The sequence below is a fragment of the Cydia fagiglandana genome, chromosome 12 (assembly GCF_963556715.1).
Source record: "Cydia fagiglandana chromosome 12, ilCydFagi1.1, whole genome shotgun sequence".
Lineage (NCBI taxonomy): Eukaryota > Metazoa > Arthropoda > Insecta > Lepidoptera > Tortricidae > Cydia > Cydia fagiglandana.
This window is the reverse complement of record NC_085943.1, coordinates 7,127,554-7,153,658: the sequence shown is the minus strand read 5'-3', so window position 1 is coordinate 7,153,658 and position 26,105 is coordinate 7,127,554. Positions and strand designations below refer to the sequence as shown.

At 43.5% G+C, this 26,105-nt stretch overlaps 1 protein-coding gene across 1 annotated transcript in view; it reads left to right on the top strand.

The window, feature by feature from the left end:
• Positions 1-26,105, top strand: part of LOC134669521 (dmX-like protein 2) — a 108,854-nt gene that overhangs the window by 39,265 nt on the left and 43,484 nt on the right. Inside the window, exons 14-35 of the mRNA XM_063527117.1 lie at positions 628-812; positions 1,959-2,073; positions 2,741-2,933; positions 4,387-4,537; positions 5,780-5,981; positions 6,169-6,381; positions 6,838-6,992; positions 7,168-7,313; positions 8,115-8,221; positions 8,614-8,921; positions 12,010-12,291; positions 14,817-15,080; positions 15,393-15,542; positions 16,067-16,218; positions 16,894-16,957; positions 18,333-18,410; positions 19,936-20,058; positions 20,807-20,948; positions 21,619-21,798; positions 23,411-23,632; positions 24,240-24,415; positions 25,711-25,848. Coding sequence (XP_063383187.1) covers positions 628-812; positions 1,959-2,073; positions 2,741-2,933; positions 4,387-4,537; positions 5,780-5,981; positions 6,169-6,381; positions 6,838-6,992; positions 7,168-7,313; positions 8,115-8,221; positions 8,614-8,921; positions 12,010-12,291; positions 14,817-15,080; positions 15,393-15,542; positions 16,067-16,218; positions 16,894-16,957; positions 18,333-18,410; positions 19,936-20,058; positions 20,807-20,948; positions 21,619-21,798; positions 23,411-23,632; positions 24,240-24,415; positions 25,711-25,848 — 3,746 coding nt within the window. The remainder of the gene's footprint in view (positions 1-627; positions 813-1,958; positions 2,074-2,740; positions 2,934-4,386; positions 4,538-5,779; positions 5,982-6,168; positions 6,382-6,837; positions 6,993-7,167; positions 7,314-8,114; positions 8,222-8,613; positions 8,922-12,009; positions 12,292-14,816; positions 15,081-15,392; positions 15,543-16,066; positions 16,219-16,893; positions 16,958-18,332; positions 18,411-19,935; positions 20,059-20,806; positions 20,949-21,618; positions 21,799-23,410; positions 23,633-24,239; positions 24,416-25,710; positions 25,849-26,105) is intronic.

Here is a 26,105-nt window from a genome sequence, read left to right as displayed (position 1 = left end):
AGTGGAAATCCGTGGTCTCTGCCTACCCCTCTGGGAACTAGGCGTGATTATACACGGTGTAACATGAGGAAACCGAACGCATTTCTGAGGCCAAAATAAGGAAAAAAAAATATTAGTTTAGGTCAATTTCGCCAAAAAATATATATTTTTTTTAATTTTTTTTTTTTCAAATTATTGAATGTATTTGTACATAAAAAATAAATGTTATTGTTAAACTTGTCACTTAAAATTGATTTTAACATTTTTTTTCGTAAAACCTACCTTTTACAAAGTGTTACTTGTCACTTTTTGACATCTATCAATAAGGATATTTAGACTACGTCCCATAGCAGCAACATCACCGTCAACAAAAAGGCCTTTTACACTATGTAACAATAAAAACTTGTTTTTTTTTTTAAATTAATATTATCTCTGAAACTAGGCGACTTTCAAAAAAGTTTATAGGACATTTTTGTTTCTAAATATTCAGTTTCCTCATGTTACACCGTATATGTATGTATGTATTGTATGTATGTATTGTAATCAATTCAGTGCGTCGGAAGATTCGAAAAATCAACTACGGCGCTTTCGCTAAATGTGATCGGACTTTTACACAATGCTAATTTTAATATACTATTTTAATTTTAGGAGAATTAGAAGAAAATAACAACGACATGAAGCGTAAACAGAGTATAGCCACAGAAGACTTGGGTGAAAACCAAGAGGGCGACGTGTTGGACTCGGCCCCTGTCATATCCATGGTCACCAACCATACTAATGGCACGCTCAATCTATGGCAGCTCACGTTTGATGACAAGTCTAAATTTTCACAGGTAATATATGAAATAATTGTTCATTAAAAAAAGGGGTCGTCTACTTTATTGATGATAAGTGTCAATGTTCAGTTTTAAAGGTCGGTTGCACCAAACTGTTCATATCGTTAAAGAGTTCGCTAAATTTGTATGTATGGGAAGTTTCATAGTAAAGCGCCGGGGTGCACCGGCTGACGTTGATCAGTCTGTCAAATGTGGTTGGTGCAACTGACCCTAAGGGTCGGTTGCACCAAACTGTTCGTATCGTTAAAGAGTTCGCAAAATTTGTATGTATGGGAAGTTTCATAGTAAAGCGCCGGGGTGCACCGGCTGACGTTGATCAGTCTGTCAAATGTGGTTGGTGCATCTGACCCTAAGTCTTCGATTTCTAGACTGACCACGCTAACTTTCACAATTTGAGAGTAAGGATGTCCATCCTTGACGTTTTTTTTTTTTTTTATTATGAATGGGCTTACTCATGGCCACAGACTAGCCGAGGCGTAGACGTGGCCTACGATGGAGCGAGCTCGCCCAGAAGGTGCCTGTTCACTCTTGATTTGAAGGTTGCCGGGTTATAAGAACACGGAAATATAGACGCCGGCAGGGAATTCCATTCCTTGGACGTTGGACTTGACATGAAAACTAAGCGTGGTCGCGACTCTAAGGTCGCGTGTAATATTCTTAAACATATGTTGGGACCGCGAAGAAAAACATCAATGGTCTTTTAACCTTTCTGGTGTTGAAACAGAATCGATGTTTTTATCTACGGCTGTGCCAAAGAAGGCAAACTAAATTGGCTATTGTGGTTTGATTGACGTTATAAAAATAGACAATTTATCTGTATTTTATTTTTAACCGACTTCAAAAAAAGAGGAGGAGTTTCTCACATCGTCGGAATCTTTTTTACCCGACTACGGCAACGCAAAAGGAGGGTTATGATTTATGTATGTTCCCCGATTACTCGAAGACGTCTGAACTGATTTGGAAAATTCTGTTTTTCAAAGAGTATACTTTCCAGGTTCCCTTTTTAATCTTAGAGCTTTTAGACTGTTCGGGTCAAATGTTTTTGATGGTATTGTCCCACGTTCTATTGAAAATATCCCAAGATAGTTTTAGTACGAAGGAAATTTTAAATAAAGAGTCATTCTATAAGCTTTATATTTACAGGTGTTATCAATAGGACACGCGTCAAGAGCGTCCGGACATAGGTTTAGGGTCAACGACATCACATGCCATCCAGTATTACCTCTATTACTAACGACGAGCCACCACAACATATCAGGTAAGCTAAATAATTCATTTTAAATACTTATATATCTTTGTATGATATTTAACCCTTTCGAGTTTTGAATACATAATAACTCACATTTATAGACGGGTCAATAAATTCGCGATAGACCCGTTTATAAATGTGAGTGATGTGAGTAATATATCTTTGTGTGAACGATTTTCACAGGCTTGGAAATATCCCAGGAGTATAATACTAAAAAAATAAGAAAAACTTTTACCTTTTACAGAGTTTGATAGGTTATTTTGGATGTCAAAAGATGGTATAATATCTCGGGCACCCCGAAATTGAAGGCCCTCGAAAGACGTCGCACGTATAGTAGCTACATTATAAGGGATTACAGCAACTTTGCTGATAAATAGAGTCGCTTACATCTCGTCACGCTTGCGTGTGACGCCACAGAATAAATAATAGTACTACCGTACAGAAGACTCACTCTCGAACAAAACGCGTCTGTTACGATCCAGACAGATATGGCCGCTCGGTGGCGACAGCGCCACACGCGGCTTATGGCAAACCCCAAAATTGGGGTCGAACGGATGTACTTTTAGCTACCTGTAGCAAAGCGACGAAATCGCGGAGTGAGACACGCCTGGTGACGCATACAAACATGGCGGTATCAATCGGAAACCAGAGTCTTAAACATTGTTTACACTTTCAGATAGTGACAGAGATACGCACGCACCCAACGACGACACCGCGGCCGGCGGGCTGTGCTCGGAGCTCATAATGTGGCGAGTGGAGTGCGTGGGGCCGCTCGGCAAGTCGGGCGGCGTGTCGGAGCTGGCCAGAGTCAACTCGCCGCATCTCTCCGCCTTTAGCAACGTGGCGTGGCTACCTACGCTACTGCCTAGGTAATCTTTAACAACAGACACACACACAACGACGACACCGCGGCCGGCTGTGCTCGGAGCTCATAATGTGGCGAGTGGAGTGCGTCGGGCCGCTCGGCAAGTCGGGCGGCGTGTCGGAGCTGGCCAGAGTCAACTCGCCGCATCTGTCCGCCTTTAGCAACGTGGCGTGGCTGCCTACGCTGCTGCCTAGGTAATCTTTAACAACAGACACACACAACGACGACATCGCGGCGGGCTGTGCTCGGAGCTCATAATGTGGCGAGTGGAGTGCGTCGGGCCGCTCGGCAAGTCGGGCGGCGTGTCGGAGCTGGCCAGAGTCAACTCGCCGCATCTCTCCGCCTTTCGCAACGTGGCGTGGCTGCCTACGCTGCTGCCTAGGTAATCTTTAACAACAGACACACACAACGACGACACCGCGGCGGGCTGTGCTCGGAGCTCATAATGTGGCGAGTGGAGTGCGTCGGGCCGCTCGGCAAGTCGGGCGGCGTGTCGGAGCTGGCCAGAGTCAACTCGCCGCATCTCTCCGCCTTTAGCAACGTGGCGTGGCTGCCTACGCTGCTGCCTAGGTAATCTTTAACATGTAACAAACACTTGTCTTGTAAATTTGGCATTTTTAATGCTTCTAAGCAATAAATGTGCGCCGAGCCGAGTTTTCTGCGATGTGGCTAGGATAGCGTCGCGTCAAGTAACAAATATGTGCAGCATGCAATGAGGCCGCTCGCATTCGTTTGATTAATTCGTGTGCTATAAACGCCGCACGGCCCCGCCTGGCTGCGCGCTATTCTTGATTGGGGTGATTAGAACTTAACCAGCCGTCTGAAGTGAGGAACTGAGGGCCTACCGCCAACATCAAGAATCGTTATTTTCTCCTCTTTATCCCTCGAGTGCGTGAAAGATAGAAAAGGAGATAACGATTTTCGATTTTTATATGTTAACTTCAGGCCCTCCGAATTTATGCTTATATACAGGTTCATTCACGAAAGCTGGCACCAATGGAATTAACGAAACGTTCATTGTATGAGTATCACCTGTATCGCTATACAGTCAGAGCCACCCTTTTATTGGTTAATGTGACACACACAGATATTTTCATTCACTCATTCCATTCGTGCCAGCTCTTGTGAATCTACCTGTACCAAGTCACGACTAAACTAAGGGCTCATTTAGACGATGCGAGAACTCGCATGTGAGTTTCATTAAATTGCGGGTTTTGATCGGTCGGTTGAATTGGATGTAACCAATAGTCCGCAATGTAACTAAAATCGCATGCCAATTCGCGCGCCGTCTAAGCGTCGGTTGCACGAAACTGTTCGTATCGTTAAAGAGTTCGCAAAATTTGTATGTATAGAAAGTTTCATAGTAAAGCGCCGGGGCGCGCCGGCTGACGCTGATCAGTCTGTCAAATGTGGTTGGTGCATCTGGCCCTTAATCAGCCTTAATTCCACTTTCACAGCACAACTCTCGGCAACCTGTCAAACTCTCCGTCGGCGTGTTTCGTGGCGAGCGACGGCGAGAGCCTACGCGTATTCCAGGCGGTTATCGACGCGCGGACGCTACTCGCCGAGATAGCCACGTCGGAGCGGCGACACAACAACAACGTAATGGTAGTAGCTGAGATGTGTGTTTAGTTCCTTACCACCCGGTATTCCACCTGTCCAATGTCAGTGCGTCTCACTCTCTCATTAAAGCAAAATGTGAGACGCAATACACATTAGACAAAGAAATTGAATAGGTGGAATACCACCCTTAGACCCTACAGGTATTTACATTTTGATTAGTGTTAAGTGCCAGTTCATATATTTGCTACTAAACGCAAGATGTATGCACTCGCACGTAACACTATTCAAAGTGTAAATCAGGCCCTTAGATACAAAAGAGTTGACTGTTGTGGTAGCTATAAATTGACTCCTGTAGATCTTTTAGAACTCTTCGGAACTTGTTGATTTTTTAGATAGCTACGTGGTAGTTTAGTTGTGTGTGTTAGTTTAGTCTTCCAGTAAAGTTAGCCTTAGAACTAATATTGTTGAATTTATTAACTGTCACGGTAGTAATAGATTGGCTGATTTAAGTTCAACTAGGGTTGCAAATAGAAAAAAAAAACCAAATGTTTTTTTTCAAATTTATGAAAAAAAACATGAATAAAAACCTGGCGCCATGGTTTTTTTTCTAAATTAGGTTTTTTTTCAGATGAACAAAAATATGCCACAATAACGGTTTTTCGTGATTTATTTATATAAATAACTTAAAACTAAGTGCCCCGATGCGGCGGCGAGAGGCGTTGGTGTTGCCAACAGTAAATTGCGATAACTACCACTACAGATTTCATTTATGCTGTTATTAATCAAAGTTGTTAAATTAAACTGGTTTAATGGTTAACATAAAGTCTAAAACAAGTAAAACAACCGTATAAAAGTATTAACTGCCTTGCAAATTTTGAGTTTTTATACTTTTGAAAAAAAACGTACTCCAGAAAAAAAACGGTTTTTTTTCAAGTCAGAAAAAAAACCGTTTTTTTACAACCCTAAGTTCAACCCTTGGTAGTTTTGGTTAGCTGACACAGCGATGTCGCGATGTCCGAGCCCCCACAACAATAACTTCGCCTGAATAATAGTATATACGGTATACACGGTAATAAATCATTTATTGTGCCACTTGATACTAATTATTGAAAAAGAAAAACATTTTTCTCACATCATTTTTACTTGTTCATGCAAAAATAATAAATTCTCTAAATGTATTAAAAACAATAAAAATATTGATTTAAATTCAGATTTTATTAAGTTGAATTACATAGGTGGCGTCCCAATCGAAATTATTGTGACAACAATTTTTTTTATTCTGTTCAGCCACAAGACACAATGTCCATGTCATCCGAGTCAACATTAGAGGAAGGCGGTGGTATACCGCTCCACGATCGCATCAGGATCGTGTCGCAGCAGTCCACGGCGCGGCCCGGCGCCATCATACAGCTGCACGCCATCGCCGACGCCACGCACGACTGGCACAACACGCAGCTGCTGCACGTGTTCCAGGAGCAGCTCATCACAGGTGTGTACAGACAGACGGACATACTCCGCGACCGCGTCAGGATCGTGTCGCAGCAGTCCACGGCGCGGCCCGGCGCCATCATACAGCTGCACGCCATCGCCGACGCCACGCACGACTGGTACAACAAGAGTTTCAGGTGGCTGACTGACAATCTAAAAATGTTTTTTTTTTTTTACCTTTTCCCCAGGCGAACGTACCACGACAGACACCGACAGCACCGACTCCGGCGTCGAAGGCGACATACACACTATAACAGAAGCTGGTCTAGAAGCAATAGTGGATCTTCGTAAAGCGGCAGTCTTCAACGAGCCTTTCTACATAGTGGTCTTGGAGCGCACAGACGGTGGCTCCACTGTGCATATGTGGAGGCTCACTGTGTCCTCACAGGCGGATCCTTCAGGTATTATGATTTTTTTTTTCTATATTTATTTAGAAACCTTTTTCATGGAGACTATTTTGGCTCCGTTAGCAACATTGCATAAAAGTAATTCAAAATACACACGATAACCAAGGACGGTCTAGAAACAAGATTAGATCTGGGCAAAGCAGCAGTTTTTAATGAGCTTATCTGAGTATATAACGGGATCCTACACTCTGTGTGTTAAAAAAAAACCGTTTGGGCACTGATGTGAAAATTTGAGAAGATGATGACAGCAGTCTACACATATCGAAGTCTCAAATCTCGTAAATCCTCCGGAGGAGTTACGAGATTTACAACTTTAGGTATTGTTGCCTTTAGGTATTACTAATTTCCTTGAAGTGGAGTTACGAGGTTTGCGACTTTAGACGACGATATTGTGTTTCCTTTAAGTGAATTTAAGCCTTATGGTTTGCACAATAAAGTTGAAACTTGCAGACGAGCTGACGAACAGCATGATGTACGTGCCGGACAGCGCGCTGGTCCAAGAAGATGAGGGCGAGTCCCGAAAGAACTCCGTGTCATTCGACGCGGCGGAGCGCGCGCCGCCGCCGCCGCCTGCCAACTCGCATCTTGCTATCACTACTAAAAAGGTATACTCTGGAAAGCCCACTCTGTCAGTAGAAAAAGGCGCAAAATTCCAATTTTTCTATGGGAGGACCTTTTCTAAATCGTGATAGATACACGTGAGTTAATATGTGTTCAAAACGCGAAAGTATTAAATTTTATATAACATTTCTGTTGTTTAACAGTTAAAATATATTTTAGGTGTGCGAATGTCCACTGGCGCTGCCGGATGGAGTGGATGTGATCCACGCTACCCCGGCCGCTGGTCATTTAAGTTCGGCCTCCATATACCCCGCCTGCCTAGCGCCTTACATCCTAGCCACGGCGTGTTCGGACAGTACACTGAGGTAAATCAAACATGGTTTATCTTTATACATTCTTGCACAAAAAGTCTCGATTATTTTTATCATTTTATTTCTCTACAAACACCATACAAAAATAAGCCCTTTGAAAAGACACTCCTCATTTATAAAACTTAGCAAACGTTTTTTAAATGTTGAATAATTTAACGGTTTAGACTCAGTTGTTGTTAGTCACTCGCGCGACATGTTTCGGAGAGCCGTGCGAGCAGCGTTCACGACGGCCGTGTACGCGATGTCGTGAACGCTGTTCGTACTGTTAGTGCGTGAGAAAGGAGACCTAGGCTCTCCGAAACATGTCGCGCGATTGACTAACAATGAGTCTAAACCGTAAAATTATTCAATGTTAGTATGTTTCCAAGTTGTTGTTGTTTAGTATGTGGCCAAGTTAAAATGGGACTGGGCTGGTCATGTCTGCCGAATGCCGGACGACTTGTGGGCCAAGTTAACCACAGAGTGGGAGCCCCACGAGTCTAACCGGGGAGCCGGCAGGCCTCGTCGGCGATGGCGGGATAACTTGGACTCCTTCTTGAGAGGCTGGCCAGATATTGCACTAAATAGAGACGAGTGGAGAAAGAGGGGGGAGGCCTTTGCCCAGCAGTGGGACACAGTGGGCTCTGAATAATATAATAATAATAATAGTATGTTTCACAACAGCTTAAATTCGGTTTTTTAAATGTTTTCCCTTTTTAATAAACACAAGGACAAATGATTATCAAGCGCTTGTAAAATTTGACAAGCGTTTATGAATAACGTCATAACTTACTAACTTTTGCTATTGACTTTTAGATTCTGGAAATGCAGCGTTACGAAAAAAGACAATGACGAATATGACTATTCTTGGAAAGAATGGGAAATGATGAATAAGGACCATGAGTCTGCTATTGACATTCCGGGTACGTAACATCTTTAAATATTTCAGTAACCGTAACTATGATACTACCCATTCATTTAGTGGTTTGGTATCGAGGTTTACCCAAAAATTCGAGATGGCGCTATGAGGTTATATATATATATATACTCAAACGCACCCAACTTGTCAGTAGAAAAATGCGCGAAATACAAATTTTCTATAAGAGATCAACCCTTCGCGCCAAATTTTTTTTAATATGGCCGCCTTTTTCTACTGAAAAAGTAGCTGTCCCAGAGTATAGTGCATTTAATAATACGATGCGCGAGAGTATCACAAATGGCACTCGATCGGTGCATTCGCCAGTTCCGGACGCACCTTTATTTAAATGTCCCACAGCTGTTAAGACAATTTAAGCTAATCAAGTGTAAATTCCAGGGCAACCGCTCCACATAAGCGCCGCGTACTCGGGCCGCATAGCGTGTGCATACAAATGCGGGCGCTCATTCACCCGGCCCAAGGGCGGCGCCACCTCCGCCAACTCCAACCCCGACGCGCGCTTCGTGAACCTGAGCGTGTGCGTGTACGAGTGCGAGAGCACCGGCGGCGCGGAGTGGCTGCTCGAGGACACGATACCGCTGAAGAACGTCAGCCTGCCGAGGGTCGGGGTGTGCGCGGACACGCAGATCGACTTGTCCTATCTCAACAACAGCGCGTTCATGCAGAAGAAGCTGCGGGTCACGCAGGTTTGTGCTTATCACCACGCTTAGATAGAATGAAAATCAAACCATACCATATTTTAGCCAAAACACAAGACACTTGTACACGATATAGCAAAAATCTCAATCTCAAATCCCCAAAATTTGAAAGCTGAAGTAGATAGCGCTTTCTCCTTCTTCAGTCGGTCCCTCAATACTGAGGATCGTGACATCATATCCTTCTGTTGAAGACCAGGTTCCTCCATAGGGTTCTATTCCCCGCCATGCGCATGGCCTCGTGCAGTTTTAATTGCATAGGTGCCGTAATTTGAGCACACCATCTAGCAGGAGGAGGGCCCTGAGGTCTCGTGCCTTCAACTTTGCCCGTCATTATTACTCTTTCCAGGCTATCCGGAGAGCGACGTGAGAGGTGTCCGAAGTATGAAAGCATTTGGTCCTGGCATATCGTTGACAACCTGCGTTTTATGCGTAGCTCCTCCATTATGGACTGATTGGTACGCATTGCCGTCCACGGAATTCGTAAAAGTCGGCGCCAACACCACATCTCAAACGCGTTTATACGCTTTATCATATTGGCTCGTATGGTCCATGTCTCCGAACCATACAGAAAGATTGGGAAAACCAGAGAGCGTACAAGTCTAACCTTTGTCTGTCTTAATATACTACGATCCCTCCAAATCTTATCTAGCCGAGCCATAGCTCCCTTCGATATTTGAATCCTCCGAATAATTTCCCCGTCACAGCTACCATCGCTAGATATAAGTGAGCCGAGGTAGGTGAAGGCACTGACACAATCGAGATCTTTTAGTTGTAAGCTTCGTGGAGGAGCGTTTTTCCGATACACAAACATCAGCTTGGTCTTTGCATGGTTGACGTGAAGTCCTAATTTGATGCTTTCGGCTTCTATTCGTTTGAACAATCGACTCATCTCCTCCTCATCGGAAGCCAAGAGCGTTGTGTCATCAGCATATCGCAGGTTGCATATCGTCTGTCCGCCAATCGATATGCCGCCGTCCCAGTTCTCGATGGCCTTGCGTACAATGTATTCGCCGTAGATATTGAAGAGCTTAGGAGACAATATACAGCCCTGTCTCACTCCTCTTTCCGGCTTGAACTGACCTGACAACGTATTCTCGATGCGGACTCTGGCAGTACTTTCGGCGTATAGATTTTCTATGAGATGTGCTAAATGAGCGGGGACGCCCATCTCAGAGAGCACGTTCAGCATGTTTTCCCATCTGACACAGTCAAATGCTTTGGCATAGTCTATGAAGCATAAGACGAGCGGTTTGTTCCATTCACGGCATCTCTCGATGATCTGGCGCACGTTAAAGATCTGCTCCCGTGTCCCCCGCCCAGGTACGAATCCAGCTTGCTCAGCAGGTATTTGCCGATCCAAGAACTTCGCTAATCGCGAGTTTATAATGTTCAGAAACACCTTACTGGCATGGGATATGATAGACAAAGTTCTATAGTTGTCACACTTGAGCGTTGAGCCTTTTTTATGAAGAGGTATTACCAACGATTCAGTCCAGTCTCTTGGCCACTGACCAGTCCTCCACACTTTCTGACAGATCTGGTGTAAGAACTGCGTTCCCTCACTGCCTAGATTTTTAAGGAGACTAGCACATATACCGTCAGTTCCTACGGCATTTATCTTCAGGCGCTTGATGGATTCTTCCACTTCGGAGAGGAGGATGTCCGGTTCCAGAGCATGCTCAGCGTCCCTTCGTACCAGAAGATGTTCAGGACTATCTCTATAGAGTTGTTCCGAGTACTCTTTCCATCTTTCCAACACTTTGCCCAGATCTGATAAAGTTTGTCCATCATTGTCGGCTATGTGCCAATTTCTGGGTTTATAGTCGCGAGTAAGGATTTTGACTTTCTGGAACATGTCTTTGGTATGGGCAGTTGCAGCATGGCTTTCAATTTCCTCACACAACGCATGAATCGAGTTATTCTTATCACGTCTGCATGCCCTTTTAACGCACGCGTGTAGTCTGGAATATTCCTTCCTTGTTATTTCCGTATTGAGGCCTTGTTCTTTAAGAGTCCTCTGACGCTCAATAAGTTCCCATGTAGCATCAGTTATCCATGGTTTCCGGTTCGGTGAACTCCTAAAATCGGGGGTGACTTCTTTCGCTGTTTTTGACACAGCAGCCTTGAAACTACACCAAGATGTCTCTGTGTCTTCAAAAGGATCCCTGACAACGTCCTTTATCTTGAGAGGCAACCTTTTAGTGAATTCTCGCAAGGCATTACCGTTCAACTTTATGCATTTCCTGCCAACTGGCTTCGGGATACGCTTAAGATGGAGTCGGAAGTCAGCTACAAGCAGCTGGTGGTCACTGCCACAATCGGCCCCCGGAAATGTTCTGACGTTGATAATAGAAGAACGCCATCTCGACTGAATCGCAACATAATCGATTTGGTTACGGTATGCCCCTCCCGGTGAGATCCAAGTGTACAGTCGTCGTGGGTGATGTTGGAAACATGTGTTCATAATAGTGAAATGATTCTCCAAGCAAAACTGTAGAAATGTTTCTCCACGCTCATTCCTCTTTCCCAAACCATATTTCCCGAGGACTTCCGAGGAATCGCCACTCTCATCCTTCCCCACTTTAGCATTCAGGTCTCCTATAATAACTTTTATATCCTTGTTTGGGATAGAGCACAGAACCGAATCAAGGTCGTTATAAAATTCTGTTAGTTGTTCCTCTGTCGATGCTGAGGTAGGTGCATAGACTTGAATGAGCGCTTTACGGAGCTGTATTTTTTGTGGTAACGGAATTGCTAGAGTACAATGTAAGGAACCGTACATCGCCAAATCGCCATCTACATTAGCTGTCAAAGTCGAAGCATGAGTATATCTTAGGGGGGTATTCCATCTGTCCAATTTCTTTGTCCAATCAGTATTTGCGTCTCACGTTTTGCTTAGTGAGAGAATGAGACGCAACGTACATTGGACCAAGATATTGAACAGGTGGAATACCAACCTTAGACTTTACTCATATCATACAATCAATAAATTTTTGATTATATTATAGTAAGTAGGCTTCGTAAGGCTGCGCGTATGCGTACGAGATTTCTGCTAACGTATTCTTTCTGTTATCAGGTCCTTCAAACCCTGTCGTCTGACGAGAGCCGCAACCGCAACGGCGAGGCGGAACCGGGCAAGTCCGCGGGCCTCCTCGCCGTGCCTTCCTTCAGCACGCTGCAGTCTCTTCGGAAGAGTATCATGGAAAACGGGAACACGTGTCCACTGACGCAGAAACACTTGGTGCAACTAGATTGGGTGTCGAAGGAGGATGGATCGCATATACTGACTGTGGCGGTTGGAAGCAGGGTGTTGTTGTTTACGCCGGTGTCTAGCGACTTGGCTCAAGCCAACTTGAAGGTACGTTTGTGACTTATGTAGTGACAAGTAGGCTCGCTATAGCACGCTGCAGTCTCTTCGGAAGAGTATCATGGAAAACGGGAACACATGTCCACTGACGCAGAAACACTTGGTGCAACTAGATTGGGTGTCTAAGGAGGATGGATCGCATATACTGACTGTGGCTGTTGGAAGCAGGGTGTTATTGTTTACGCCGGTGTCTAGCGACTTGGCTCAAGCCAACTTGAAGGTAGGTTCGCGACTTATCTAGTAATAGGTAGAGAAGTAAGCTCGCTGTATCTTCAGCACGCTGCAGTCTCTTCGGAAGAGTATCATGGAAAACGGGAACACATGTCCACTGACGCAGAAACACTTGGTGCAACTAGATTGGGTGTCTAAGGAAGATGGATCGCATATACTGACTGTGGCGGTTGGAAGCAGAGTGTTATTGTTTACGCCGGTGTCTAGTGACTTGGCTCAAGCCAACTTGAAGGTAGGTTCGCGACTTATCTAGTGATAAGTAGCTAAGTAGGCTCGCTATACCTTCAGCACGCTGCAGTCTCTTCGGAAGAGTATCATGGAAAACTGGAACACATGTCCACTGACGCAGAAACACTTGGTGCAACTAGATTGGGTGTCGAAGGAGGATGGATCGCATATACTGACTGTGGCGGTTGGAAGCAGGGTGCTGTTGTTTACGCCGGTGTCTAGCGACTTGGCTCAAGCCAACTTGAAGGTAGGTTCGCGACTTATCTAGTAATAGGTAGAGAAGTAAGCTCGCTGTATCTTCAGCACGCTGCAGTCTCTTCGGAAGAGTATCATGGAAAACGGGAACACATGTCCACTGACGCAGAAACACTTGGTGCAACTACAGTAGAACCCGCTTAAGACGACTCTGATGGGACCTAGCAAAAAAAGCGTCTTAAACGGGAAGTCGTATTAAACGTGAAAAAAACTAGTATTGTTTCATGTACAAACACCGCAGCGGTGATAATGAGCGAATGATATCTAAGTGTAGGTAGGTATAAGTTCACACTCAACGTTTAATCAAGGAACACTAACGATAGGCTCAACTAGAAAGTTGTGGAGTAACTAACTGCAAATAAAAATCTGGGAGCAACAGCTTGCACTTCGTGGTCCATAACCGTCAAGCAAATGGCATTAGCATTCTCATGCCGTTATCGGCACTCGCGGACCCGACAATAGATATTAGACAAAACAAAAAACCTATTAAGGTAGGTAATAAACACATTAAAAAATGTTAGCTAACGGCGTATTGCATAACAATACGACCGTACGACGGTTATGCCAATGACACAAACGTGCATATGGTGCGTAACGGGAATTTGAGATGGCGTATTAAGCGGGACGCGAGTCGTATTAACCGTGAAAAAATGTATGAAAACAGGCCTAAAGTTGCAGGGACCGGCGTAAAATGGCGTATTATGCGGGAAATCGTATTAAACGTGATCGTATTAAGCGGGTTCTACTGTAGATTGGGTGTCTAAGGAAGATGGATCGCATATACTGACTGTGGCGGTTGGAAGCAGAGTGTTATTGTTTACGCCGGTGTCTAGTGACTTGGCTCAAGCCAACTTGAAGGTAGGTTCGCGACTTATCTAGTGATAAGTAGCTAAGTAGGCTCGCTATACCTTCAGCACGCTGCAGTCTCTTCGGAAGAGTATCATGGAAAACTGGAACACATGTCCACTGACGCAGAAACACTTGGTGCAACTAGATTGGGTGTCGAAGGAGGATGGATCGCATATACTGACTGTGGCGGTTGGGAGCAGAGTGTTATTGTTTACGCCGGTGTCTAGTGACTTGGCTCAAGCCAACTTGAAGGTAGGTTCGCGACTTATCTAGTGATAAGTAGCTAAGTAGGCTCGCTATACCTTCAGCACGCTGCAGTCTCTTCGGAAGAGTATCATGGAAAACTGGAACACATGTCCACTGACGCAGAAACACTTGGTGCAACTAGATTGGGTGTCGAAGGAGGATGGATCGCATATACTGACTGTGGCGGTTGGGAGCAGAGTGTTATTGTTTACGCCGGTGTCTAGTGACTTGGCTCAAGCCAACTTGAAGGTAGGTTCGCGACTTATCTAGTGATTAAAGGCTAAATAGAATCGTTAATATCGTTATGCCCTCAAAAATATTTTTAATCAGTTCTATCGCTGGTGTGTTTTTCACGATTCCAAGATACAAACAATACCAGTTAGGTTATTAACAAAATAATATATTTAGTGATTTAAATTGACACACTAGTATGTTAACTTAAGTCTATGAAGACAAGAAAATACTTCCATCCGTCTTATGCTTGCTTATGAAAGCAAGATGGAACGTTATGTTATAAATATTTAAATTGGTAATCAATAGAATAGAATAGATTTATTCGTAAGCACAAACAATCGGAACAGTACATAGTATAAAAGAAAACACAAAATAAGATTAAAGTGCCACGAAATGGCCCCATCTCAGCATGTTGCTGGTGGCTTCCAGCGCTGATCTTCCGATGAGACCAATACATATTCTCTTCCCAACAGGCCATGAAAGAATCCATCAACAACAACCGTCCAATACTCCGCAAGGCATCCTCCCTGGCAGCTCCCTTATTCGTCGAAGAAATCCGATGGATGCAACTCAGGCGTATCCAATTGAAAACCGCCGATGGTTTACCACCCCTGCCCATGCAGATATCGTGGGTGCGAGACGGGATATTAGTGGTGGGGATGGACTCGGAGATGCACGTGTATTCGCAGTGGAAGCCAGAGCATCAAAACGCCGCTTTGGGCATGTCTGGTGTACAGGTTAGTTTTTTAACTCTTTAACCCTTCAAGAAGATCCGCTTGGTGCAATTCGGGGGTATCCAAATGAAAACCAATGGTTTACCACCACTGCCCATGAATAGCATTTCATACAAACGATGCTACAATCAAACATCAAAACTGATGTTAATGATATTTTTATAAGTTACGGATTATTGAGACTGAATTTATAATTCCGGACATCAATTAATTGCGTGGCGTTTGGAGCGTGGTTCTTTCCAATGATTCTTTTGAAGTCTTTGTCGCAAATATATTATCTACATTACATTTTCATGTGGCACCTTAATTCGACAGGAAATCGATGAGGGCAGCGAATCCCGCGCTTTACGTGACTCCGATCTGCGAGTCTCAGCGCCGCATTTACAGAGAGTGTCCTCTATCAATCTACAGTTGTTAGAGCGGGATGCAAGACGACGGAACAAGACGCAGCCGGATCAGCCGCAGGTGACTATTGGCACTGCGGTACCTCCAAGCATTCCTAACTTACGTCGCAATTTTGTTTCTGCCTGTAAAGATCGGTTTTTCGAGGATAGCGGTGCCGTCATATAGCGGCCGTCTCCATACTAAATAATACGGTAAAATATGGATGTCGTAGTATCGGTTTTCCTAGGATAGCGGTGCCGTCATATAGTGGACATCGGATGATGGTAGCATGACGTAGGAGGAAACTGGGTCATTCGACATGATTTTTGGATGATTAATTTTATACTCTCTTTGATATGTACACGCGTGAGCTGTGGTCACCTATAAGTGGCTAAGCATCTGTTAACGTTAAATGTCCTTGTTCCTATGTAATTGTGTAGATGTATTATCCGTTGGTGACCCTTAACCCGTCCACTCCCACGGCTCATATAAGCCGCAACGCTTATGGTGACGTCAAATCGTGGGAATTGACAAGTTAAATAAATAATTAAAAAAAATGAACAGCCCCTAAGCATTACAACATTGTTCTACTTTTCATATCGCAGCCTCTTCTCGACTACATGCCGGACTATGGTCTCTTCGAGGCATCTCAAATGGCCTGCCCAGTGTTGCCGCAGTATCATCCGAAGCAGCTTATGGAATTGCTAAACAGCGGAAAAATACGATGGGTTAAAGCTATCCTCGCTCACTTGGTGAGGTAAGAAAAAGAGAATGTTCGAGATAATTATCTCAACTTACTTCATTGCTAGAAAATCTCTCGGTATATTAACTAGTTATCGATCTTACTTAGTAAATTAAATTAGCTATAGTTCGTTTTTTTAGCATTAGAAAGAACTTGCAAGAAGGTAAGCGATCTTGACATGTCTTTTAATTGAAAAACGCTTTTTACAAATCAGTAACTATTACTTATGAAAGCAGAAGAATATAAATGATCGTATTAGATTCATAATTGTTACATATTTGCCGTGACTTATTTTTTAAACGTGTTTTTCAATAAAAAGACACATCAAGATTGTTTACCTTATTTCTAATGCTAAAAAAACGAACTATACGTCACTGAATATTTGTAAAGAAAGGAGGATTAAACTTGCGAAAGTTTCATGCTTTCAATTACGAGTAAGGTTAACTTTTTGTCGTTTTTTGGCTACACATAGTAACTTTTATTCGAAAGAAAGGGTCATTATCGAGCATGTTTCCAAAACAAGCAATACTACAGTGCCAACAATTAGTATTGTATACGTATTTGCATTGGGCTTAATAGTCATTTGCGGAAGTGCCGCACTCTTAATATAGACGCCGCTTAAACCATCATCTTATTGATGTGACAGGCCAATGATGATGATGATGATGATACGTATTTTACTTCTTACAGACGTATCGGCGGCACATGCGCCGGACGAGGGTCTCAGGGCGACGAAGACAGTTTATCCAGACAGGTATGAACGCACGCATCCTGGTATATCGTGGCACGCATATTAGCGTATGTCAGAAAAGCACACCTACTCTATTCCAACTATCGATCTGTAATATCGATCAAGATTTTGTCGATAAAAAGAATAGAAAGATAAAAATAAGCAAACATACCTGGCCCCTATTTCACCAAACGTGACAGGTGCGACAATTCGACAAGTCTCATTGTTGCTGACGTCACAGGCATCCATGGGCTACGGTTATCGCTTACCATTGGGCGGGCCGTATTCCTGTTTGTCACCATCATTTTATTATTTAAAAAAACTTTATTATATCGGCAAAAAACAGCTATTTCTCTTGTGATGTTTATGATGATAATGATGACAATTGTCACAAGATTTCAAAGAACTTTTGGTAATTCTTGACAGCAAATGAGTTCTGTGTCGGAATTTCGTGACAATTGTCGTATTTATTGTGACAATTGTCATTAGCTTCGCAAAATAAGTACTTATTTACTGGCGATATAGTGGAGTTTTTTTTTAAATAACATGTTGGTGGCAAACAACTACATCGCCCGTCTGATGGTAAGCGGTTACCGTAGCTTATGGAGGCCTGTGACGTCAGTAACAGTGATGTCGACAAATGCGACATTTGTCACGTTGGTGAAATAGGGCCCTGATGAAATCACTTTCCTTTATTTCTGGCATAGTTTTAACACATCTAAATTAGCTGAAGAAGATTAGCTTCATAAATAAGCTTTACGCTTATCTGAACACTATCCCAACTTTTATTTGTGTCGTCAAAGTAAGCATTTACTCAACATGTGTACAGATTTTGAGCGATTGGCATGAGTATGAAAGTATATCGTACTTAGCTTAGCTTGCATATTGTGTTTCGGTCTACTCTTCAAAACTTTTACTTTATAAATTTTGATTGGCATTCGAAAATGACAAAATCGTATACTGTTATACTTATAGTGTGTGTACTGCGCAGTACACACGGTGTAACAAAATTTGATCTGAGTAGAGTACAGTTAACTGTAAAAATATGGGTGTAGCCAACTTATTCAAAAATATGTCCCATAATTCCTTATTCGCTGACATACCTAAGAGCTATAACTAGTACATATTTTTGAGATGATTTGTGCACCCATACTTTTACAGTTGACTGTACATATAAGTTTTTGCAGGTATAGTGGAAAAATAAAGAACAGAAAATTGTGCTTACATTAAAAGCCCTATCACTATGCCCTTAATTAATAGATCACTTCCCGTGACACTTCACAATCTTAAACCCTAGCGAATCGCATGATGCAAACCGGAACGTATTAACATTGAGGAGCGTCACCCCACAGGCGATTTTTAGTCGCAGTCGCAATTGCATGTCGCACGTGTGTTACAGCGCGGCTGGTCGCGGTCGCGAACTCTTTCGGTGTCGTTCGCTGCTGGCGCCGCTTCGCCGCTAGATGGCGTTGCTCAGGTAAGCGCTGAAACTAGCCACAGACGTATATTTAAAGGGATGCCACATGTATTGCGATTTGTATGAAAAATAAGTGCCCATTGTTGGCATTACTCGATGGTGTAAGTCTTTGGCATGCGAAGTAAATTAGTTTGAGTATCTTCTTAGGCATATGTCTGTGGAATTAGCACTAGGTAAATATTACAAATTTGACAAACTAGAATCTGCATAATATAGAAAAACTCTTGTGTTTAAAGGAAGCTGGACAAAAGTTTATTAAAATTTCAAATTGAATTCTAGAAATACTTTCTTTTTCTTATTTTAATTCCAAATAAAGTTTTAAGTATCTTGTTTTTATAACCTATCTGATCGTAGGAGTATCTTTTCAAAAACCTAATTGAAGGAGTATTTTAGCAACTTAACTGCAGTATTCTGGTAAGATGATGATGGTATTGAATGAAGGTACTGAAAAAAAAGGCATTTGCATTGTGTTCCCCCTTTTCAATCCTTTTTGCTTACTTTTGTATACATCGATGTCATCAATGTTGTATTCACTTCCATTTTGTACAGATTCGCCAACATTTTATGTCTGTGCGAAACGTCTATCGATTCAAATGGTTGCAGATATGGAGCCTACACCAATATTGTTTTTAATTGATTCACTCTTATATACCTACGTATGCAAATAAAAAAATATAATAGGATTTTTTACGTTTTTACCAGTTTTAACTCTTCAAATTGAACGTAAGTTTGATTAATGTTAATCAGACATAATTGGCGAGAATAATTCAGAGTAGGTAATTTAATTATATTTCTATTTTATTTATTAGATTACATCGTACATTAATTGGTCAATAAGCCGCTTTTGGCATTAAAAATCCTCCAAGCTAATAGTCCTAATTTCATCGTGTAAGAGCACCCTTGTGACTTATTTATTGAATATTCTTTTTTTAACTAGAAATGGGCCTTATTGACCAATCAGGCCGCGTAGCCAAAATGCCAATTGCTTACGCTCCGTACCGATCGAAACGCAAGTATCACTGTCGCATTAATAGAGTGATAGAGAGACACAAAACGTTTCGTTGTCGAAGCGATAGCGATTGCAACCTTGGCTAGGCCGGCAGGTGTATGAGGACTTAACGATTCATTATTTATAAACAATAATAATACTGACTAAGAAGCTAAGAAACTAAGAAGCGCTGGTGGCCTAGCGGTAAGAGCGTGCGACTTGCAATCCGGAGGTCGCGGGTTCAAACCCCGGCTCGTACCAATGAGTTTTTAGGAACTTATGTACGAAATATCATTTGATATTTACTAGTCGCTTTTCGGTGAAGGAAAACATCGTGAGGAAACCGGACTAATCCCAATAAGGCCTAGTTTCCCCTCTGGGTTGGAAGGTCAGATGGCAGTCGCTTTCGCAAAAACTAGTGCCTACGTCAAATCATGGGATTAGTTGTCAAGCGGACCCCAGGCTCCTATGTGAGCCGTGGCAAAATGCCGGGATAACGCAAGGAAGAAGAAGAATAATAATACTGACTAAATACAGATAACAGAAGACGTGCAGCTAGATTACGCAGAGATAACTTCGGTGCCGCCGCTCCCTCTCTGGACGTTGCTTGTTGCCGACAAGGAGTCTGCCCACCATCCGTCCACAATACAGGAGGCCAAGGTCAGTCCATCCATACATTTATGTTATAGCACAGAATAAATAATAGTACTAGGTACAGAAGACTCGCTCTCTAACAAAACGCGTCTGTTACGATCAGGACATATATGGTCGCTAGGTGGCGACAGCGGCACGCGCGGCTTATTGCTAGCCACCAAAATTGATGTGGAACGGATGTACTTGTAGCTACCTGTAGCAAACATATATTTATGTTTCAAGGCGTGACCACAGTCTACACTACACGGTGGTTAAAAATTTACTGCATTCCTGTTGCCTGTTATTTTTTGGCCAGCCTGTATAAAACAGTACAGTCATTCGACGAAGCCGTCTAGACAGGGCAATTGTGCGGGATGCGAAGTGCGATGGGTAGGTCGCGAGCACCCGAGCTGCATGCATCGTCATTGTTAGTAGCTCGGTACTACTTACTAGCGTGTCTTATAGTAAGTCAAGTGTAAGTCTTCGGCAGTGGTTTAAAAGTCTGACAACCCTACTGTGTTCTTGTGTGGTGTATGGTGTTGGCATTTACGCAAACATCAAAGGCGTACACTAACACACACAAACACTATTAGAGTCAGACCGAGACAAGTCTGCAGTGATTTTGATAGCCCCGGCAGTGCAAGTGTCAAGTTAATCGTCAAAATTCTATGAAATTATGACGTATAAATAACACTTGTACTGCGTGGGCTATCAAAATCGCTGCAGACTTCTTGGTCTAACTCTACTTTTTACACTGTGGCGTAACTTATTTCAGGATTACGGAGATCTATTTGACGGGACCATGGACGTAGATGAAGACTTGGACGCGTTGTTATTAGACGAGGAGGAGTGCGTCGATCGCCGGCCGTCGATGCCGCCGGAGCGGCAGCCGTTGTCGCACTTTGGACCTCGTCAAGGTATCGCTAATAACCAGACCCAGGAGACATTACACATCGAAGTATTACAAAGGGGATGCACACCTCAAACAGACAATAATATCGAAAATATAAAACGGTATCACCTTGGCTACGCGGACAGCGCCCCAACGGTTCATCTTGTAGCTTCTACCCGTGACTTCGTCTACGTAGAATGATGACGCTGATTGATAAAATCGTGCTTGAGAGGAAGCCTGGGCCCAACAGTGGGACGTATATAGGCTAAATTATTTCTTTTATCTTATGTCCTTCCCCGGGCCGCAAACTACCTACATACCGTATTTCACCTTAATTGTATCAGGGATTTTTGCGTGAAGAGGTAATAGATAGACAGAGTTACCTCTACATCCACAGTTACATATTATCTAGTAGGGATTATAAATATGACTAGCACGCGCAAAATAGTACTTAGTCTAGCAAGCCAACTTAATAAGTAGAAAAGGGCGGCAAATTCGAAAAAGTCTAGCGAAGGGACTAACCCTCATACCAATTTTGAATTTTGCGCCTTTTTCTACTAATAAAGTTGGCTTCTTAGACTACATGAACGCGGCATTTATGGAGAAGGTAGTAAATTGTATTGCGCGCCACCGCTATTTACACAATTTAACAATACTTCGCCACACTCGTGATCCAACTGATTATTTAATTACAGGCCGCATTCTCTCCCGGCTACTGACCCACACACATTTACCCGGGCTGAGTTCACTAGACCAGATGCATTTGCTCGCGTTGGCCGACACAGTGTCGACGTGCGACGCCGACTTCGCCGAACGCTTTGCCGCGAACGCCCGCGTCGATGTCGCGCAGGGCACAGGCCAAGAGATATTACCTGGTAAGTGGTATGCTTCACATGTTGCTTTCTGACGCCACAGACCCCCACACACTTGCCCCGGCTGAGTACACTAGACCAGATGCATTTGCTCGCGTTGGCCGACACAGTGTCGACGTGCGACGCCGACTTCGCCGAACGGTTTGCCGCCAACGCCCGCGTCGATGTCGCGCAGGGCACAGGCCAAGAGATATTACCTGGTAAGTGGTATTATTCACATGTTGCTTTCTGACGCCACAGACCCCCACACACTTGCCCCGGCTGAGTTCACTAGACCAGATGCATTTGCTCGCATTGGCCGACACTGTGTCGGCGTGCGACGCCGACTTCCCCGAATGTTTTGCCGCCAACGCCCGACGTCGATGTCGCGCAGGGTACAGGCCAAGAGATATTGCCTGGTAAGTGGAAATATTTTCACAGGTCGCTTTCTTTCCCGATTCGGACACGCATGGGAAGGTCTGTGCTCGCTGGATCGTTGCATTCGCTTTGGTTGGTATGGTATCGTTGTTTCCGTACTTGCGTAGGGTAGAAAATACTACCTGTTTAGTGCTAACGTTAAAGACATTTTGTTTTTATCGTGTTCCAATGTCACTGAAAGTGCAAATGGCATTGAGAAAGCTCCCTTATGAGGTCTCCCGAAAGCTCTATTTGCGGTTATTTTATGTCACTGCAATTCGCACATTTTTTTATTATATAATCACTCCAAGAAGATTGCTGCTCCGTTGAATTATGATAAAGATTGTATTTTTGACGACCGGTCTGGCCTAGTGGGTAGTGACCCTGCCTGCGAAGCCGATGGTCCTGGGTTCGAATCCCAGTAAGGGCATTTATTTGTGTGATGAACACTAATATTTGTTCCTGAGTCATGGGTGTTTTCTATGTATATAAGTATGTATTTATCTATATGTCGAGGATTGTGGGCGTATCATACTATCTGCAGCACATCAGAACCTTCAATCGTGGATGACGAGGGCCTTCAATGAAATACTATGTTCAACTCACAATCTTTACTGCACAAGACTCATTACAAATCACAGCACGCGATTCGTTTCTTATCTTAAGCAAACCAGTGGATTTGACCCAGGAGCCGCCACAGACGTCATCTTTTCCCGATCGTTCTCATCTTGCTTCATCTGAAGATTGATTGAGAGCATAACTTCAATTGTTCTCGACTTCAATTGTTTTAATAGCGCACTCTATGACGTCTTAGCGGAACTGCGTCGAACGCCACTCAGGTGTACGTAACACCCTAGTTTGCTCTATTTGTCAAGGTTTGCATGATAAAACGCCTCTTGAAGGCGACAGATGGCACATTTCAGCCATTCTCCGACATATATAAGTATGTATATCGTCGCCTAAGCACCCATAGTACAAGCTTTGCTTAGTTTGGGGCTAGGTTGATCTGTGTAAAAATGTCCCCAATATTTATTTATTTATTTATTTATTATAACTTAAAGGCTGATTTAGACGCGAACTCACATGCGATTTTAGCTACATTGCGGAATGTTGGTTATCTCCAATTCGACCGACCGATCAAAACCCGCAATGTAATGAAACTCGCATGCGAGTTCTCGCATCATCTAAATGAGCTCTAATCAACTTGTAATTCTTTCAGACTCTTTGGACGATTGCGGCCTCCGATTCCTCCTCGCCATGAAGCACTACGGCTACCTCCTCCGCTGCCTGCCCCTGGCTCAACGCGCGAACCAACAGCGGAACGGCGTGGGCACCTGCAACCTCGTGTGGGCCTTCCATTCGGAGACACACGAGCAGCTACTGGCTTTGATACCGGGCTACTCTAAAGGACAGCCCAAGTGGACCACTATGAGAGAGTTAGGTAAGAATTCCATATAATTATTTAACTGCGCTCTCTAGTTTCCCTCGCAAGAAACTAGGGTTTCCTCCGCTACAACGGATCGGCGTCCGTGCTTGCTTCCTGTGCTACTTCCATTCAGAGACACACGAACAGCTACTGGCTTTGATACCGGGGTACACTAACGGCTCGGCCACGACTGGCGACGGCGGCAGCGACAACCATAGGTGGGAACACAAGGTCCGATTGCTGTGTCTCGCTCCAACCTATGGTTATCGCTGCCGCCGTCGCAGGTCTCGCAATGTCGTGGCGGAACTGTAAATATGTTTTTGTGTAGAGGACACCTTGGTCAGCTTGGTTAGCGTGTGCATATGCCACTTTCGCACTCTCTGACTGTACGTAGTATAAGATGTAAGTAACGAAATCGCCTCACGTCACATGGCGACCCCGCCAGGATGTACGCTCGACCTATTCAACTAGTTAAATACAAAGTTGGTAATAATGTCGGACAGTTATCGACTTTTCGATCACAATTTGTAATAGCACACGTTGAAATTTCTAATTAGAGTTCAGTAGTAAGGGTCTGCTTATAAGTAAGCAGACCCTTGAAATGTGAAAACTTTGTTCTCAGGCGTAGGCTGGTGGATAAGAGGCGACCTGCTGCGCATATGCGTGGAGCGGCTCGCCCGCGCCTCCTACATGGCCAAGCAAGATCCCATGGACGCTGCGTTGTACTATCTCGCTATGAAGAAGAGGATGCTGCTATGGGGTCTGTTCAGGTCGAGTAGAGACGAGAAGATGACAGCAGTGAGTATTATTTGGCATAAAACTATGGCTCAGGCAGGGTATGAAAGTAGGAAGGTGTGTGCGGTTATAATATGTATTGTATTTATTCGTGTATATATTAATAGTTATGTGTGTATTTATGCCATAGATATATATGTATTAGGGATGTACCGACTAGTCGCCGACTAGTCGGGAAAGCCGACTATCCGGCCACATTTGTACCTCTAGTACCTATTTGTAGCTCTTTGAACCTATGTATAGAGAACACCTTTTAGCCAAGCTAATATATGAATAGCGCAACCAAAAGAGCAAAACTATTGTTTTTCACCTGAACTTATACGAAACTAATGATCTGGGCCCTATTTCACCAACGTGACAAATGTCGCATTTGTCGACATCACTGTTACTGACGTCACAGGCCTCCATAGGCTACGGTAACCGCTTACCATAAGACGGGCGGTGTGGTTGTTTGCCACCAACATGTTAATTAAAAAAAAACTCCACTATTATAATTAGAATATTTTAGAATATTAGTGGTAACACGTTGTAAAATTTAGTGCTAACCACCATTTGTTTGTTAACCTGTTGCTATTGGCGGGAACCTATAATTGGCTTTCTGTTATCTATATACATATCTATTGTACAATTGATAGCTGTTGGTTCTCCGAATAATAAATAAATAAATAAATAAATAAATAAATAAATAAATATCGCCAGTAAATAAGTACTTATTTTGCGAAGCTAATGACAATTGTCACATGAACTCATTTGCTGTCAAGAATTACCGAAAGTTCTTTGAAATCTTGTGACAATTGTCATCATTATCATCATAAACATCACAAGAGAAATACCTGTTTTTTGCCGATTTAATAAAGTTTTTTTAAATAATACAATGATGGTGACAAACAGGAATACGGCGATAACCGTAGCCCATGGATGCTTGTGACGTCAGCAACAATGAGACTTGTCGAATTGTCGCACCTGTCACGTTGGTGAAATAGGGGCCTGGCCGACTAGCCGACTAGTCGGCCGACTAATCGGCCATTCGAGCGCCGATTAGTCGGTTAGTCGGCTAGTCGGCCAAATCAATAGTCGGTACATTACTAATATGTATGTATTTAAGTGCCTGACGTTCGTTGGCTCCTTCACATTCGAAAAATCACGGGACACTTCTGGATGAGACTAGCCCAAGGCCGGGATAAGTGGCGTACACGAAAAGAGGCATATGACTGGAGGCTAAAATGATGATCTATTTATTTATATTTTTTAGTATGTAATGATGTATTACGTACTAAATGCCTGTTCTTTCTCAACAGTTCTTTTCAAACGACTTTTCGGAGGATCGCTGGCGGAAAGCGGCGCTGAAAAACGCGTTCGTGCTGCTCGGAAGACAGCGGTTTGAACACGCTGCCGCCTTCTTCTTACTCGGAGGAGCCCTGAAAGATGCCTTGGAGGTAAACTAATGTGAATTAAATTTATACAGAAAGGAAAAAATGATATGGCGCGCTGCGTGTAACTTGCGACGGAAGATTTGGCCAGTAGCGGATTTGCAGTCTTTGCCGCCCTATAGCCGCCCCTTTCGCGGCACCCATCATATTGACTACATTTTAAGTTATTTTTAGTTATCATCAGCGAACTTTGTCAGCGGCTTTGCAGCCCCCAATTTTATGCCGCCCTAGGCCCGGGCCTACTGGGCCTTAGGGCCAATTCG